General features: G+C 44.5%; 1 protein-coding gene and 4 non-coding genes across 5 annotated transcripts; 2 read left to right on the top strand and 3 right to left on the bottom strand.

Moving 5' to 3' along the window:
* Positions 1 to 1942: 1942 nt before the first annotated feature.
* Positions 1943 to 2014, bottom strand: Trnaw-cca. The gene has a single exon. It is a non-coding gene; the product is annotated as a tRNA-Trp (tRNA).
* Positions 2015 to 2132: 118 nt separating this feature from the next.
* Positions 2133 to 2204, top strand: Trnaa-cgc. The gene has a single exon. It is a non-coding gene; the product is annotated as a tRNA-Ala (tRNA).
* A 4363-nt stretch (positions 2205 to 6567) lies between these two features.
* Positions 6568 to 8623, bottom strand: LOC124788572 (innexin inx1-like). Its single transcript, XM_047255844.1, has 2 exons — positions 8609 to 8623; positions 6568 to 7415 (listed from the first exon to the last, which is right to left on the bottom strand). Exons 1-2 carry the CDS (start codon positions 8621 to 8623, stop codon positions 6843 to 6845), a joined length of 588 nt encoding a protein of 195 aa, XP_047111800.1. The 3' UTR covers positions 6568 to 6842.
* On the bottom strand, positions 8113 to 8184 carry Trnaw-cca. The gene has a single exon. It is a non-coding gene; the product is annotated as a tRNA-Trp (tRNA).
* On the top strand, positions 8303 to 8374 carry Trnaa-cgc. Its single transcript has one exon. It is a non-coding gene; the product is annotated as a tRNA-Ala (tRNA).
* Positions 8624 to 19584: the final 10961 nt, after the last annotated feature.

The following is a 19584-nucleotide window of genomic DNA, read 5'->3' as shown; positions in this document are numbered from 1 at the left end:
GGACTGCTACCCCGTTCCGCGGATCCCTTACGTTTCGGTTTTTTACGAACAGCATTAACGTTCGGCTGAACGCGTAACTTGCGTCGGCTGACGGGCAAGGAAACTTCAGCCGCCGGTGACGTAGGAGGGTCAAGTTCTGTATCCGACACCACCCGCGCCGGTCCACATGCGGGATCCGGGGTCGCGGGGGAAACATCCGACAAAACGGAATGGTCAACACCTGCACTAGCTTCCGGCAAACATGGACTGCACGGAGGCGAAACGTGAGCAGGAAGGTCCGAGGCCGCAGAGTTGGAAGGAAGCGGAGCAGCTCCGCTGGCAGAGGTATGGGGCAGCGAAGCAGGAAGTTGTCGCGGCTCCACTTGTTGTGACATCGAAGTCGGTTCGGAAGACGGCGCCAACAGGCCCGACCGACGACCCGACTCGAGAGAAGCTGCGTCGGAGGCCGGAGGGGCGCCAGCAGCCGCCACCGGAACCGCTACCTCAGGAGGGCAGGGAGCAGCTACAGTACACAGTGGCTCGGAGGATGCTGGTCGCTCGGACTGGGGCATCTCAGGGAGATCCTCATCCGTACTATTTCCATCGTGTGGGCGACGCCTCTTATTATTCAAAAGTGGCACACCCACCTGAGGGACAGACGGAACAACATCAGATTTAGCACGCAAAGGAGGAAATTCTGTATCAGGGGTGCGCAAAACATGTGGAGGGGCGCTACTACCACTGGACTGTGCTACACCAAGAGCAGAACCACCTGCAACGAGGTCAGCGACCGTTAACTTGCGACGCTGTTCGAGAGAATTTTTTAAAACAAAAACTCTCCGCGGACAGTCGGTACGCACGTGACCACTCTCATTGCACGAAAAACAGGTGCCCACCTGACCACTATATGTTACATGGACACGATATCCACCGATCTGCAGGTGAGATGGAATATTCTGCTTAACGTGCATTTCGACTGAACGAATACCACTGTAACATTGCAGGCGATGTTGGCTTGACCAGCGTTCAAGGCGAATGCTCTTTACATCACCATACTTCTGTAGACCCTCCTTAAGATAGACATTATCCACCTCCGGTGGAAGGTTGTAAACACGAACATTGGTATACGTGATGGAAGCATTGGAAAGCAGCACGGTACTTACAGAATCATCCCGATGCCGAAAGAGAACTTGATGACCATATTTAGAAAGAATTTTATCAACCTGAAGTGGGTCCATAAACTTAACAAAGAAAACATACACTTCGGTATCAAAATAAGCAGTGTGCACCTGATCCGAATGAACACCAAAGGTATCAACCAACCAATCATGAATCTCAAGAGAACTAGGTTGCACATGGCGGGTTGACTTGTCAAAAGCAAAACTAACTGTAGCCTGACGAGGAATAACCTGGGACGACATTTTCAAAATATGCGGTCGAAACCGCTACACAAAAAACACTGAAATAAGGACAGAAAGTAACACAAGGTACGAAACAACGACGGAGAAACACTCACAGAAGTTGCAACACAACACGTAAACAAAAACGATAGTCCACTATACGTAACGCTACGGCGGAGCGGAAGACTAGGCACGTCCACACTGCACGGCGTCTAAAGCGGAACTGCGACTGAGCTATACCCCCTTTCACGATCTTTGCGTTCCCATAACTTAAGGAAAAATATTATACTCTGCCTGGCTAAAGACGTCTAATCGAGCAAAATATTGCGTAATCATTATCTCTCAGTTATATATTAGCGTTAAACGATATAAATATCAAAAATACTAGACACTTCGCGCCTGGAGAAAGTGCGAGTCGGCGCCTTCACCTTAATGTCAGAACGCGAAAATTGCACTAGTAGCTTTTTTTCAAGCAAGTTCTGTTCGTCCGTTCTCCGTAATCGTTTGGTATCTGATTAAACTGACATACTCGCCTATGGCTTTCGTAAACGAAAATTTCATTGTGACCCCGACGTGATTTGAACACGCAACCTTCTGATCTGGAGTCAGACGCGCTACCGTTGCGCCACGGAGTCGACGCTGCTTAGGTCTTGTCATGAATAGGTTCCTCGAACACTTACTGTACCGTTCAAACCTAAGAAATAATGACAGTAGGATCCACGAGACACTCGTCCCGGATGTACTTGCTCTGGCGGGGGTGTAACTCAGTGGTAGAGTGTCTGCTTCGCATGCAGAAAGTCCTGGGTTCAAATCCCAGCTCCTCCAATTTTTGTTTCTCCGTGCAGCAGTACATGAAAACTTTTGCCTATCACCATATTCTACAAAATTCAGTGTACAAGATTCTTCCCCCAAGCAAGTGGATTTCGTACAGTTCAACCTCATGGCGGGAGGACGATGACCTGCAAGACCCTGGGCTGCGATCCCCCCCCATTGAAATGTTGCTCCAAAGCCTTCGGTATGGCGTGCAGGGTGCATCTCAAACATGTATTTGCAACTCACCGCGACAATCGTCATTTGTTTTTTCGAGATACTGAAAAATGAAGGGGGCACCCGGGATTGAACCGGGGACCTCTCGATCTGCAGTCGAATGCTCTACGACTTTTTTTTTTTAATTTTAAACCTTATTTATTGCAAAAAATTATACAATATGTTTAAAAATAACAATTATTTTGGCATGACTAACACAGGAAAATATGTTCTGATTAATTAAAGAGTTCTCTGTGGCATATAAATAAATGTTTAAAATTCAGGAACTTTTAGTTCAAATTATAATTATCTTCCAACACTTATTACAGAACTGAAGCACCAACACTGGTGTAACAAGCACAGAATATACCAATCTCAGAGAAGTTGTGGTGCAAACACCAACGAACATTCACAATAACGAGTCACAACTAAAGAAATGAAAACTGCTGCACTAATGAGTTACCATTCTGTTAAAGAAACTTGTCATGGATTGAAGGTTATTTGCTGCTACTTAATGTAGAAAATTAACACACATTAAGATAAGACTAATGTAATGTAGCAATCCTGTAGTCATGTTTAAAGTTTGTATTCAATGTAAGACTGTCAGAGTGACTGTATAAATTTCAAAATCTGTAAATGATTAAAATGTTTTAGTTTCTGTTACAAAAATGTCTATAAAAACACTGAAAGAAATTTGTCCTTAAACTTTTTAACTTAAAGGTAGCAATAATGGTGAATTTAATCCATATGGTGCCAAATCTTAAACAAAGAAACTTATCAACCAGCAGCTGTCACAGTCTCCTTCTGTCTTCATGACAGTAACACCAATGACCTAGCGTCATACCCATTTTAGATTTCGTAAGTCTTCTAATTTCATATGATCTCAATTATTACTACTATTCTTCAGCAGTGAAGCCAGTCTCCATGTGCATAATGGAACACAGAAAAAGTGCCCATGCAAGTGTGCATGTGTGTGTGTGTGTGTGTGTGTGTGTGTGTGTGTGTGTGTGTGTGTGTGTGAGAGAGAGAGAGAGAGAGAGAGAGAGAGAGAGAGAGAGAGAGAGAACAAACAAACCAGATAAAGCTCCACACACTGACACGTGATAGAAGATTAGACACAATATCAGAAATTTACAAAGCTTACTGATCATCATCAGTAAGTTTTGCTATGAACCAATTCCCATTCAAAGAGACACATTTTGTGCAATGTCTTATAATGTTCAGTCAGTTTCCAGAAACTTTACAATCAGTCTGATGTAAGTCAGTGAAATGTGATATACATAAAAAAATAAAGAAAACTGTAATTTATGTGTTTACAGAGAACATTAAAAAAACATTAACTTGACAAAGTTATCAATAAACTGAAAATTCTTGTAACTGTTCAGGACCACACTTTTAAGGCTGTATGACCAACACAAAAATTTATTAGTGGGACAGTTGCATGTCTAAATCTGATCTTCAGAATGTCTTTTCTGCAGAGTGCTTTTCCTGTAATAACTAAAGATAACTGCTGTGTAGTGTGTTCAAGTCGTAATTGTTTACTTTATGCAGGGCAGACATCGTTGCATGAGAAAAGGTCACACTGCTAATAGTATCAAGCCTGGGAAGCAGCACGGAGTATATACCAATACTAACAAAGACTAGAAGGCCTACAACTTGACATCACAATATGTATTTTATGTGTGCATACCATTTTCAGCTATCATAGTAGGAACTATTAAATGCACAGCTGCAAAAATGAAGCACAAACTGAAATATTTTGTTGAGAAAAATGTTAAATTAACTGACCTTGTATAATTTAAAGTGCAGTGTGCGTGCTTGCAAGACAAGATGGGTCACACTGATTGATTAGCACACCAGAGTAACAACCAATGGTTTGGTAAACTGGCAAGGCAGGGTGTATTTTACAGGTAGTTTTTCACGCAAACTATTGAAAGATGACAATAAAAACATTAAAATTTACGCAAGTCACAGAAAGGAAGCATACACAACTCTTTCATCCTGAGTTACAATGTGGTGACAGGTATGGCACTCAGGCACAAAAAAAAATAATTTCCAAAGTAAATATAGGTGATTAGTCATCACATGCAAAACTTAACAGTATTTTGAAAAGGTTAGATTGCCACTAACTTTCTCTGGCTGCCGAGAATAATGTGACTAAACACGGTAAAATGTTAAACTAAGACTTTATAAGACTGCCATAAACTTGTGGAAAATATTACGCTATTAATAGTACATGTTAAGAATGAAAGAAAGATCAAACATAACAGTTTAATAAATTGATAGATTCATTCACTCTCAGTATTTCCAGTGAAACACTGATGAAAATTTTGAGAGAAAGGGCCACTATCAATAACTGGTCTTACAGCTTGATAATGAATGCTACATGAAATTCTGCTCACAAAAAGTCAATGTTTCCTGCTTGGCAATATGTTTCCCATAGGAGTATCCAAGCATACACAGTCAACTTAAGTAGAAATTCTGTTTAAATATGCCAGGATAGTTTACTCAGTGCAGTTAAATAATGTATTTTTTACAATACCCCTGGTACAAAAAAACACAAAACCCACTGTAAATAAAACATTCCAATGGCAGCATTGGTGACCCCGCCTCTCTCTGAACCAGACAAATGAGCTACCAACCACAGCACTGGTACCTCCATTAAAACAAGTAGTATTCTTGTGGGAGCGATGTCACTACAATTTATGTTGCATTGTCTTTGAAAAGTTAGTGGTGTCTGTAAAATTTAGATGGTCCTCATAGTACAACTAGAATATCTGTGATACTTCTGCACATGCATTCTCTCTTTTTATTAATTATTTTATTTTGATGTTTTTGGTTTACACTTGCTATGCTCAGTATTAAATATAACAACTACCAGTACGATGAAAGACATCTCATGGGAAAGCTGAAAAGTGGAAGTCTATAATATCATATATAATAGGAAATAATGAAGGAAATGGTACTTCCTGTAAATACTTGTATCAGACTTATAGTAAACAAAATTGCCCTATTCTGTAATTTTACAATGTGCAAACTTTGTCTTAACAATAGTAAACTCCCATCACCTCAAAATAACAGAGGCTAGAAAATGGTTCGAAAGAAATCTTACTGAACCTTCTAACATTATAAATGGAGTAGTTCTGAATACATTTCAGATTTAAGCAGTGGGAAGCACGCTTTGTTAAACATGTGAGCTATGTGGCAAGATTCTTTTGAAAAAAGATTCGCACAAGCTATCACATGATACTGAAACAGACAATATAACAATCATTACAGAACAATCATAGGCAGTGGATATTACATATATGAAACGTATTAAGCATGTAAGCAATCACTAATTACAAATCTGTTGTTTTCACACCAAAATGATTTGTACAGAAATTTGCACCAAGTTTCCATTTAATTATAATCAGTGGTGATGTACTCACCAACAGAGCAAAGCTCTTAGGTAATGTCAGTCAGTTTTCTGTATCACTGCTTCATTTTCAACTTGAGCAAATATGAAAGGTTAGCTCTCCTTCCAGTAACAGGAACACATCGAAAGCTTACATTATTATGCTCACTTTGCATTTCTGGACAGTCTGTTTGATAACATCACTGCCAACACTGCATAATTATTGTGTTATTACATTTGTACAGGAATTTAGCAGGAGATTTTCAGATCATACACTGAACACTAAACAGCTGTACAAGAAACAGAACTTTAATTCATTGCATTAGCAATTGTGCCATAAAAAAATCTACAGTCATAGTTTCAAACAGTTAATACAAAGTTCATCAATGCTGAATACATGTAAATTTTTTTATCAAAAATAGCTGATTATACTTTATAAAAGAGAGTATAAATGACAAAGATTTTAAAAATTTTGTACTTACTACCAATAGATAATACATAATTTTATTTCACTTTAGAAACAAGCAGTTTCAAAGCAAAGAACTCCGAGGCAAGAAGATGGGGAAGGAAATCACGTCAGTCACATAATTCCTTAAAATTTGTGGAATGAAACAAGTATGAAATACATGTATGAAATGTATCTTAGTGTCTTACGAATGTGCAGGAAATGACTGCACAGTTACAAGAAAATAATATAAATAATACTCTTCAGTTGGTGTTTCATTTACTGAAAATTATAGCTGATGTAGTAATACAGTTACACACACAAAAATTATATACATTATAAAAAGCCGACTCTTTGTCAGATCACATACAATCCTAAATTGCCTTCAAAATGATTAATTACACATGCCACATGCTTTAGAAAACCAGAATGAGCCAACTGAAATAGCATACACAACACAAAATATTTCATTACAAATTTATTCTAATTACCAGGTGCAATAATAGTGACAACACAGTATGGCAGTACCGTATTCAGTCAACATCTTGAGTATGAAGCACAACTGAATTTTTGAGTAGAGTCAGTAACACTTCAGTCAAGGATTATTACTCGAAGGAGTCTCAATTTTCTTTGCAAGGTCAGCTATAACTTCTCCATAAATCATAGGATCCATGTTACGTCCAAGCATATACAGAATCCACCAGTCTCCAACATCTGTCTTACGACATATTGCATTTGTGACCTCCTTTGGTACCATACGGTTACGTGCGTGCAATAGTATTGGCCGTACAGAAGGTACAGCTAAAATAACTGCTCTATAAACAACTAGTACAGATAAAAGTGCTGCTAGTATAATGTACCAAAACCACAGGAAAATGTAAGTTTTCTCATTGACTATATTGAGAGGAAGTACACAAAGTGAATCATGTTTCTGTATAGAGCCTGAAGCACCATATTTGTGGAATGTGCACTTTGTTACACGCGGAAACACATAAACCATTGGGTCAACACGTTCCTCTTGAGACTGTTCTGAGAATGCCACCACACGCAAGCCATAACTGAAGAACTCTCCATCAAAGAAGTGGTTCATTAGGTACAACTGGCCAATTATGTTTACCAGGCACAAAGTTTCACAGAACCAGTATTTCAGTGCGTACATGTTGTGTCTCTATGTCACTCATAAAACATGGCTACAGTTCTTGTTTCTGCAGCGTTATTATTGGCTTTGTAACCGTCAGTCAAAATCAAATATACACTTGTTTTATGATACTCTGCCGTTCAATACTAAACACTGTCTGTGCCTCTTAATACAAATTCTGTAACACAAACATTTTCCACTTGTCCGCAGTGTCTATAATACATTCAACAATAGTTACTTTTGAATTATACTTCTGTGTAAAGGTACGAGAGGGTAGCCTATGAAAGTGCTGTCTTATACTTGGAATCGCTATTTCTGTCTCAAATTATGATACACTGATTTAAAATCTCTAATATTACTGCCGCATGGAACACAATTACAAAAACTACTCGACTGAGCTATACCCCCTTTCACGATCTTTGCGTTCCCATAACTTAAGGAAAAATATTATACTCTGCCTGGCTAAAGACGTCTAATCGAGCAAAATATTGCGTAATCATTATCTCTCAGTTATATATTAGCGTTAAACGATATAAATATCAAAAATACTAGACACTTCGCGCCTGGAGAAAGTGCGAGTCGGCGCCTTCACCTTAATGTCAGAACGCGAAAATTGCACTAGTAGCTTTTTTTCAAGCAAGTTCTGTTCGTCCGTTCTCCGTAATCGTTTGGTATCTGATTAAACTGACATACTCGCCTATGGCTTTCGTAAACGAAAATTTCATTGTGACCCCGACGTGATTTGAACACGCAACCTTCTGATCTGGAGTCAGACGCGCTACCGTTGCGCCACGGAGTCGACGCTGCTTAGGTCTTGTCATGAATAGGTTCCTCGAACACTTACTGTACCGTTCAAACCTAAGAAATAATGACAGTAGGATCCACGAGACACTCGTCCCGGATGTACTTGCTCTGGCGGGGGTGTAACTCAGTGGTAGAGTGTCTGCTTCGCATGCAGAAAGTCCTGGGTTCAAATCCCAGCTCCTCCAATTTTTGTTTCTCCGTGCAGCAGTACATGAAAACTTTTGCCTATCACCATATTCTACAAAATTCAGTGTACAAGATTCTTCCCCCAAGCAAGTGGATTTCGTACAGTTCGACCTCATGGCGGGAGGACGATGACCTGCAAGACCCTGGGCTGCGATCCCCCCCCATTGAAATGTTGCTCCAAAGCCTTCGGTATGGCGTGCAGGGTGCATCTCAAACATGTATTTGCAACTCACCGCGACAATCGTCATTTGTTTTTTCGAGATACTGAAAAATGAAGGGGGCACCCGGGATTGAACCGGGGACCTCTCGATCTGCAGTCGAATGCTCTACGACTTTTTTTTTTTTTTTTTTTTTTTTTTTGAAGCAGACACTCTACCACTCGAACGAATATATCTATTGAAAAAAATATTAAAGAATATCCACCACACAGCCACTTCAAAAGAAGTACAGTACTGAAACTAAAATCCTAAAACATGACTATATAATGTAGACTGCTTACTGAAATAAAGGTTAAAACACGAAAACTTCAGTCCTGGTGTAGAGAAGAAACATACATAAAGGCGGCAAATTCAGAAACAGTATAAAAGAAAATGGCTCACACAGGTGACCTTAGCCAACACCCTCTCTTTCAAATGTCAGGCTAAGCATATTGGCAAAATCATCGCGGAGGCCTGGCAATCGCAAGCGCTGCCAGTAAGCAGTAAGCATGTACTGCCGAAACGCTAGGTGTCCATCCTCTTCATGACAACTGTTGACAAAATGTACGAAATGGCCAATCAACCACATGACGGTATGGAGCTTCGTCCGCGGAAAAAAGGAAGAATCGGGCCGGACGATGATGTCAATAGTATAAGCGGCTTCAGCAGACCTAGTGACAAAAGCAAGTTGTTTCCTGAGCCAACGCCAATTAGCAAGGTGCCCACAGCAGGTGAATCGATGTTCAAGGGTATCCAGGAGACCACACCGAGTACAGGTGTCCGTGTCAGAAAGACCAATACGGTGCAGTCGTACATTGGTGGGAACCAAATTATTTATTACCCTATACCACGTGGACGCCACGGCCATAGAGTGGATCGGCAGACTAACGTTCTTCCAGACGTTCCTCCAGGACACGGATGGAGACGCCAGTTCTATTGGATTGGGACTGGCCAGCCCCTCCCAGCGGGCAATCAAGCTCTTGGTCGTTGGCACCGGTCGCCGCAAGAAGACGTCACCGAGGTAACTCACCGCAATGTAAAATTCCCGAATGTGTTTCAACTTAAAATTTAGGCGTCCGACATCGACAGGTGGAGCAAGGTTCGCCGGACGCACAACAGTAAAAAGCCTGGATGTAATTGAAGTCACTTCTTGCGTAACAATTAGAGTCGTTCGGCGGACGTACAAAGCAGACGCCTTGCGAGTAATGTCAGAGAGGCCCAAGCCTCCGGAGAGACGCGGTTTCGTCATTACCTCGTAACGTAACTTGAATAGATGGCCCTTCCATATAAACCTGCTAGACAATTGGCGCAACCTTTTTGCCACCATCATGGGAAGTGGGAACAGCTGAGCAACATAATAAGCTTTACAAAGGACGTAGGTGTCTAAAATTCTGACTTTTTGCAAAATGGTAGCAGAGCGCTGCTCATGGACCATCAGAGCCCCCTGTATCTTCTCGGTGACAGATTTCCAATTGAGAGCCGCCATTTTTAGAGGACACCGATCAATGATAATCCCCAAGGACGTATGGCGATCGACAAAAGTGGCCCAAGGGACGTCAGCATCGCGAAATCCTCGAATATCAAGGAACTTACATTTACCCTGATTGAGACGCGCTCCAGAGACACGACAGTATGCATCAACTGCCCCTTTCAACAACGGGATATCATCTCGTTGACGGAGGAGAACAACGACATCATCCGCATATGCCTTAACCGAGAGCTTCCCACCAGAGAGGGACATACCCTGAAGCTTGAGAGCAATAGTCCGAAGCAGCGGTTCCAGGGACAAAACGAATAAAGACATAGAGAGCGGACTACCCTGAGGCACTCCGCGGCGGATAGCAATGGGCGGCGTCAGCTGCCCATTGACTGACACCCGAGCTGTTATTCCCCTGTACAAATTGCCAAGAACACCACGTGATGAAGCGTTAAAACCTATTGTACCTAAAACACGATCTAAAAACACATGACTGACGTGATCAAAAGCCTTATAAAAATCAAGGAAGGCAAAGGCACAATGTACGTTTGTAACCGCCGCAACCGAGACAACATCCCGATATTCGGCTACTGGTGTCAGAATAGATCTATCATGAAAACAACATTGATGTGCACCAATCACACCCCGAAGCAGAGAAGACAGCCGGCTATTGAGCGCTCTAGCAGCTGTCTTATAGTCAAAATTCAGCAATGTGAGCGGACGAAGATTGGCAGCAGATAAACGACCAGAGGACTTCGGAATTAAAACAATTTTCCCTACTTTAAAATCGGCAGGCACATCCATCCCTCTGACAATCTCATTTAAAATCTGCGTAAAAATGCCACCCAAAAGAGGCCAAAAACGGAGATAAAATTCTTTAGGCAGGCCGTCTGGACCCGGCGATTTACTGGACGGAGAGCGAGCAATAAATTCGAAAACATCATCTACCTGGAACTCCCGGAGAAATTCGCCGTTCGCGTCAGGCGCGATCGTCGCAGTTAGATCCCCAAAGACATCATCCGAAAGAGACTCACCAGAATCATCGGCAGAATAGAGACTAGTGTAATACTGATGAAGAGCACGAACCATTTCCTCCTGTGCACTAAACTGTCGCCCATCATCCACCGTAAGAGAAGAGATGAAGGAGCGACGACGACGAGTCTGATGCCGTAGCAGGTGGTACAAGGATGTCAGTTCACCTTCAACAAGAGAGTGAGGTTTCGACTTAACTCGCAGACCATCCATCTGTCGTCGTTTAAGGCTCAAGAGCTTGGCTTTAATACGACGAACATCATGGATCCGCAGTGGAGAGGTACCCGCCGCGTCATATAGTTCACGCAGGACAGAGTAGTAATATTCATACGTGTTCTTAAAATCACGCGTCCTAGCAGCACAGTAGAAAATCAAAGTCTGACGAATCTTGGGCTTGGCAAACGCAGTCCACCAAACCAGCAAGGAGGGGTATCGCGGGACAGAGCGAAGACATCGCTCCCACACGCCACTTATAACATCATCCATAGCACTGTCGGCAAGGTGGGAAACATTTAACATCCACTGGGAACGATAAAGTTTTGCAGGTTGGCGACTAAGATTTACAGTTGCAGTAAAAGCACAATGGTCAGAAAAACTAGTAGGAATAACATCGACAGAAAGAATTTTATCACATAAAAAATCAGATAAATAGAATCTGTCGAGTCTACTGCATGAGGACGCGGTAAAAAACGTATATTTCACCAGGGTTGGATATTTGTGTTCCCAAACATCACGCAGATGCATCGTACGAACTAAGTCATGTAAATCACGGCAATAATTAAAATTGGGGGACTGGTCTGCAGGGCGTAAAACACAATTAAAATCGCCTCCGAGCAGGAGACTCCGAGGACTCTGGCGCAAAAGATAAATAAGCTCTTCTTTATAAAAGCGCGATCGAGCCACAGTGTGACCCGAACCAGAGGGGGCATACAAAACAACGAGGCGGAGATCAAAAAGACGACAACCAATCCCACGGCCAGAGTCAAGGAATTCAATGTCAGTAATAGGAATGCCCTCTCGAAAGAAAAGAGCAGTTCCTGTTGAACATTCCGGCGCGACATTAAAAACAGTTTGAAATCCAGGTAGAGAGAGATCAGAAAACAACACTTCCTGCAAAAACACTACGTCCGCACAGGCGTCGTAAATAAACTGCCGCAAAGAGGCAATGCGAACGTCGGACTCAATACGGTTAACATTTAAGGTAAGAAAGGTGTATGCTTGAACCATAGAGAGAAAAGCGAGAAAACAAATCACCTACACCGACGCACCAGCGTCACAGTCCATAGCAGGGGTGACGGAGGCATCCGAGGGAGGGGGACTGCTACCCCGTTCCGCGGATCCCTTACGTTTCGGTTTTTTACGAACAGCATTAACGTTCGGCTGAACGCGTAACTTGCGTCGGCTGACGGGCAAGGAAACTTCAGCCGCCGGTGACGTAGGAGGGTCAAGTTCTGTATCCGACACCACCCGCGCCGGTCCACATGCGGGATCCGGGGTCGCGGGGGAAACATCCGACAAAACGGAATGGTCAACACCTGCACTAGCTTCTGGCAAACATGGACTGCACGGAGGCGAAACGTGAGCAGGAAGGTCCGAGGCCGCAGAGTTGGAAGGAAGCGGAGCAGCTCCGCTGGCAGAGGTATGGGGCAGCGAAGCAGGAAGTTGTCGCGGCTCCACTTGTTGTGACATCGAAGTCGGTTCGGAAGACGGCGCCAACAGGCCCGACCGACGACCCGACTCGAGAGAAGCTGCGTCGGAGGCCGGAGGGGCGCCAGCAGCCGCCACCGGAACCGCTACCTCAGGAGGGCAGGGAGCAGCTACAGTACACAGTGGCTCGGAGGATGCCGGTCGCTCGGACTGGGGCATCTCAGGGAGATCCTCATCCGTACTATTTCCATCGTGTGGGCGACGCCTCTTATTATTCAAAAGTGGCACACCCACCTGAGGGACAGACGGAACAACATCAGATTTAGCACGCAAAGGAGGAAATTCTGTATCAGGGGTGCGCAAAACCTGTGGCGGGGCGCTACTACCACTGGACTGTGCTACACCAAGAGCAGAACCACCTGCAACGAGGTCAGCGACCGTTAACTTGCGACGCTGTTCGAGAGAATTTTTTAAAACAAAAACTCTCCGCGGACAGTCGGTACGCACGTGACCACTTTCATTGCACAAAAAACAGGTGCCAACCTGACCACTATATGTTACATGGACACGATATCCACCGATCTGCAGGTGAGATGGAATATTCTGCTTAACGTGCATTTCGACTGAACGAATACCACTGTAACATTGCAGGCGATGTTGGCTTGATTAGCGTTCAAGGCGAATGCTCTTTACATCACCATACTTCTGTAGACCCTCCTTAAGATAGACATTATCCACCTCCGGTGGAAGGTTGTAAACACGAACATTGGTATACGTGATGGAAGCATTGGAAAGCAGCACGGTACTTACAGAATCATCCCGATGCCGAAAGAGAACTTGATGACCATATTTAGAAAGAATTTTATCAACCTGAAGTGGGTCCATAAACTTAACAAAGAAAACATACAGTTCGGTATCAAAATAAGCAGTGTGCACCTGATCCGAATGAACACCAAAGGTATCTACCAACCAATCATGAATCTCAAGAGAACTAGGTTGCACATGGCGGGTTGACTTGTCAAAAGCAAAACTAACTGTAGCCTGACGAGGAATAACCTGGGACGACATTTTCAAAATATGCGGTCGAAACCGCTACACAAAAAACACTGAAATAAGGACAGAAAGTAACACAAGGTACGAAACAACGACGGAGAAATACTCTCAGAAGTTGCAACACAACACGTAACAAAAACGATAGTCCACTATACGTAACGCTACGGCGGAGCGGAAGACTAGGCACGTCCACACTGCACGGCGTCTAAAGCGGAACTGCGCATCTCAAACATGTATTTGCAACTCACCGCGACAATCGTCATTTGTTTTTTCGAGATACTGAAAAATGAAGGGGGCACCCGGGATTGAACCGGGGACCTCTCGATCTGCAGTCGAATGCTCTACGGCTTTTTTTTTTTTTTTTTTTTTTTTGTTATATCCACGTGCTATAACAGGCGTCTACTCTTCATTGAGGAGCTGCAACCGGGGCTGAGTTCCACCTACTCTTCAGCACGGTCAAAATGGCAGGGCTCGTCCGGGATTTGAACCCGGGACCTCCTGCACCCAAAGCAGGAATCATACCCCTTTTTTTTTTTTTTTTTTTTTTTTAGTGCTGGGTTGTCGCGAAAGTGAAAAGTAGGGCCTGTCCGGGATTTGAACCCGGGACCTCCTGCACCCAAAGCAGGAATTATACCCCTTTTTTTTTTTTCAGTACTGAAATTAAAATCCTAAAACATGACTATATAATGTAGACTGCTGACTGAAATAAAGATTAAAACACGAAAACTTCAGTCCTGGTGTAGAGAAGAAACATATATAAAGGCGGGAAATCCAGAAACAGTATAAAAGAAAATGGCTCACACAGGTGACCTTAGCCAACACCCTCTCTTTCAAATGTCAGGCTAAGCATATTGGCAAAATCACCTCGGAGGCCTGGCAATCGCAAGCGCTGCCAGTAAGCAGTAAGCATGTACTGCCGAAACGCTAGGTGTCCATCCTCTTCATGACAACTGTTGACAAAATGTACGAAATGGCCAATCAACCACATGACGGTATGGAGCTTCGTCCGCGGAAAAAAGGAAGAATCGGGCCGGACGATGATGTCAATAGTATAAGCGGCTTCAGCAGACCTAGTGACAAAAGCAAGTTGTTTCCTGAGCCAACGCCAATTAGCAAGGTGCCCACAGCAGGTGAATCGATGTTCAAGGGTATCCAGGAGACCACACCGAGTACAGGTGTCCGTGTCAGAAAGACCAATACGGTGCAGTCGTACATTGGTGGGAACCAAATTATTTATTACCCTATACCACGTGGACGCCACGGCCATAGAGTGGATCGGCAGACTAACGTTCTTCCAGACGTTCCTCCAGGACACAGATGGAGATGCCAGTTCTATTGGATTGGGACCGGCCAGCCCCTCCCAGCGGGCAATCAAGCCCTTGGTCGTTGGCACCGGTCGCCGCAAGAAGACGTCACCGAGGTAACTCACCGCAATGTAAAATTCCCGAATGTGTTTCAACTTAAAATTTAGGCGTCCGACATCGACAGGTGGAGCAAGGCTCGCCGGACGCACAACAGTAAAAAGCCTGGATGTAATTGAAGTCACTTCTTGCGTAACAATTAGAGTCGTTCGGCGGACGTACAAAGCAGACGCCTTGCGAGTAATGTCAGAGAGGCCCAAGCCTCCGGAGAGACGCGGTTTCGTCATTACCTCGTAACGTAACTTGAATAGATGGCCCTTCCATATAAACCTGCTAGACAATTGGCGCAACCTTTTCGCCACCATCATGGGAAGTGGGAACAGCTGAGCAACATAATAAGCTTTACATAGAACGTAGGTGTCTAAAATTCTGACTTTTTGCAAAATGGTAGCAGAGCGCTGCTCATGGACCATCAGAGCCCCCTGTATCTTCTCGGTGACAGATTTCCAATTGAGAGCCGCCATTTTTAGAGGACACCGATCAATGATAATCCCCAAGGACGTATGGCGATCGACAAAAGTGGCCCAAGGGACGTCAGCATCGCGAAATCCTCGAATATCAAGGAACTTACATTTACCCTGATTGAGACGCGCTCCAGAGACACGACAGTATGCATCAACCGCCCCTTTCAACAACAGGATATCATCACGTTGACGGAGGAGAACAACGACATCATCCGCATATGCCTTAACAGAGAGCTTCCCACCAGAGAGGGACATACCCTGAAGCTTGAGAGCAATAGTCCGAAGCAGCGGTTCCAGGGACAATACGAATAAAGACATAGAGAGCGGACTACCCTGAGGCACTCCGCGGCGGATAGCAATGGGCGGCGTCAGCTGCCCATTGACTGACACCCGAGCTGTTATTCCCCTATACAAATTGCCAAGAACACCACGTGATGAAGCGTTAAAACCTATTGTACCTAAAACACGATCTAAAAACACATGACTGACGTGATCAAAAGCCTTATAAAAATCAAGGAAGGCAAAGGCACAATGTACGTTTGTAACCGCCGCAACCGAGACAACATCCCGATATTCGGCTACTGGTGTCAGAATAGATCTATCATGAAAACAACATTGATGTGCACCAATCACACCCCGAAGCAGAGAAGACAACCGGCTATTGAGCGCTCTAGCAGCTGTCTTATAGTCAAAATTCAGCAATGTGAGCGGACGAAGATTGGCAGCAGATAAACGACCAGAGGACTTCGGGATTAAAACAATTTTCCCTACTTTAAAATCGGCAGGCACATCCATCCCCCTGACAATCTCATTTAAAATCTGCGTAAAAATGCCACCCAAAAGAGGCCAAAAACGGAGATAAAATTCTTTAGGCAGGCCGTCTGGACACGGCGATTTACTGGACGGAGAGCGAGCAATAAAATCGAAAACATCATCTACCTGGAACTCCCGGAGAAATTCGCCGTTCGCGTCAGGCGCGATCGTCGCAGTTAGATCCCCAAAGACATCATCCGAAAGAGACTCACCAGAATCATAGGCAGAGTATAGACTAGTGTAATACTGATGAAGAGCACGAACCATTTCCTCCTGTGCAATAAGCTGTCGCCCATCATCCACCGTAAGAGAAGAGATGAAGGAGCGACGACGACGAGTCTGATGCCGTAGCAGGTGGTACAAGGATGTCAGTTCACCTTCAACAAGAGAGTGAGGTTTCGACTTAACTCGCAGACCATCCATCTGTCGTCGTTTAAGGCTCAAGAGCTTGGCTTTAATACGACGAACATCATGGATCCGCAGTGGAGAGGTACCCGCCGCGTCATATAGTTCACGCAGGACAGAGTAGTAATATTCATACGTGTTCTTAAAATCACGCGTCCTAGCAGCACAGTAGAAAATCAAAGTCTGACGAATCTTGGGCTTGGCAAACGCAGTCCACCAAACCAGCAAGGAGGGGTATCGCGGGACAGAGCGAAGACATCGCTCCCACACGCCACTTATAACATCATCCATAGCACTGTCGGCAAGGTGGGAAACATTTAACATCCACTGGGAACGATAAAGTTTTGCAGGTTGGCGACTAAGATTTACAGTTGGAGTAAAAGCACAATGGTCAGAAAAACTAGTAGGAATAACATCGACAGAAAGAATTTTATCACATAAAAAATCAGATAAATAGAATCTGTCGAGTCTACTGCATGAGGACGCGGTAAAAAACGCATATTTCACCAGGGTTGGATATTTGTGTTCCCAAACATCACGCAGTTGCATCGTACGAACTAAGTCATGTAAATCACGGCAATAATTAAAATTGGGGGACTGGTCTGCAGGGCGTAAAACACAATTAAAATCGCCTCCGAGCAGGAGACTCCGAGGACTCTGGCGCAAAAGATAAATAAGCTCTTCTTTATAAAAGCGCGATCGAGCCACAGTGTGACCCGAACCAGAGGGGGCATACAAAACAACGAGGCGGAGATCAAAAAGACGACAACCAATCCCACGGCCAGAGTCAAGGAATTCAATGTCAGTAATAGGAATGCCCTCTCGAAAGAAAAGAGCAGTTCCTGTTGAATATTCCGGCGCGACATTAAATACAGTTTGAAATCCAGGTAGAGAGAGATCAGAAAACAACACTTCCTGCAAAAACACTACGTCCGCACAGGCGTCGTAAATAAACTGCCGCAAAGAGGCAATGCGAACGTCGGACTCAATACGGTTAACATTTAAGGTAAGAAAGGTGTATGCTTGAACCATAGAGAGAAAAGCGAGAAAACAAATCACCTACACCGACGCACCAGCGTCACAGTCCATAGCAGGGGTGACAGAGGCATCCGAGGGAGGGGGACTGCTACCCCGTTCCGCGGATCCCTTACGTTTCGGTTTTTTACGAACAGCATAAACGTTCGGCTGAACGCGTAACTTGCGTCGGCTGACAGGCAAGGAAACTTCAGCCGCCGGTGACGTAGGAGGGTCAAGTTCTGTATCCGACACCACCCGCGCCGGTCCACATGCGGGATCCGGGGTCGCGGGGGAAACATCCGACAAAACGGAATGGTCAACACCTGCACTAGCTTCCGGCAAACATGGACTGCACGGAGGCGAAACGTGAGCAGGAAGGTCCGAGGCCGCAGAGTTGGAAGGAAGCGGAGCAGCTCCGCTGGCAGAGGTATGGGGCAGCGAAGCAGGAAGTTGTCGCGGCTCCACTTGTTGTGACATCGAAGTCGGTTCGGAAGACGGCGCCAACAGGCCCGACCGACGACCCGACTCGAGAGAAGCTGCGTCGGAGGCCGGAGGGGCGCCAGCAGCCGCCACCGGAACCGCTACCTCAGGAGGGCAGGGAGCAGCTACAGTACACAGTGGCTCGGAGGATGCCGGTCGCTCGGACTGGGGCATCTCAGGGAGATCCTCATCCGTACTATTTCCATCGTGTGGGCGACGCCTCTTATTATTCAAAAGTGGCACACCCACCTGAGGGACAGACGGAACAACATCAGATTTAGCACGCAAAGGAGGAAATTCTGTATCAGGGGTGCGCAAAACCTGTGGAGGGGCGCTACTACCACTGGACTGTGCTACACCAAGAGCAGAACCACCTGCAACGAGGTCAGCGACCGTTAACTTGCGACGCTGTTCGAGAGAATTTTTTAAAACAAAAACTCTCCGCGGACAGTCGGTACGCACGTGACCACTTTCATTGCACAAAAAACAGGTGCCCACCTGACCACTATATGTTACATGGACACGATATTCACCGATCTGCAGGTGAGATGGAATATTCTGCTTAACGTGCATTTCGACTGAACGAATACCACTGTAACATTGCAGGCGATGTTGGCTTGACCAGCGTTCAAGGCGAATGCTCTTTACATCACCATACTTCTGTAGACCCTCCTTAAGATAGACATTATCCACCTCCGGTGGAAGGTTGTAAACACGAACATTGGTATACGTGATGGAAGCATTGGAAAGCAGCACGGTACTTACAGAATCATCCCGATGCCGAAAGAGAACTTGATGACCATATTTAGAAAGAATTTTATCAACCTGAAGTGGGTCCATAAACTTAACAAAGAAAACATACAGTTCGGTATCAAAATAAGCAGTGTGCACCTGATCCGAATGAACACCAAAGGTATCTACCAACCAATCATGAATCTCAAGAGAACTAGGTTGCACATGGCGGGTTGACTTGTCAAAAGCAAAACTAACTGTAGCCTGACGAGGAATAACCTGGGACGACATTTTCAAAATATGCGGTCGAAACCGCTACACAAAAAACACTGAAATAAGGACAGAAAGTAACACAAGGTACGAAACAACGACGGAGAAACACTCACAGAAGTTGCAACACAACACGTAAACAAAAACGATAGTCCACTATACGTAACGCTACGGCGGAGCGGAAGACTAGGCACGTCCACA

This window comes from Schistocerca piceifrons, chromosome 3 (genome assembly GCF_021461385.2).
Source record: "Schistocerca piceifrons isolate TAMUIC-IGC-003096 chromosome 3, iqSchPice1.1, whole genome shotgun sequence".
In the NCBI taxonomy this organism is placed as follows: Eukaryota; Metazoa; Arthropoda; class Insecta; order Orthoptera; family Acrididae; genus Schistocerca; species Schistocerca piceifrons.
The sequence above is the reverse complement of the archived record's forward strand: the minus strand, read 5'-3'. Positions and strand labels throughout refer to the sequence as shown.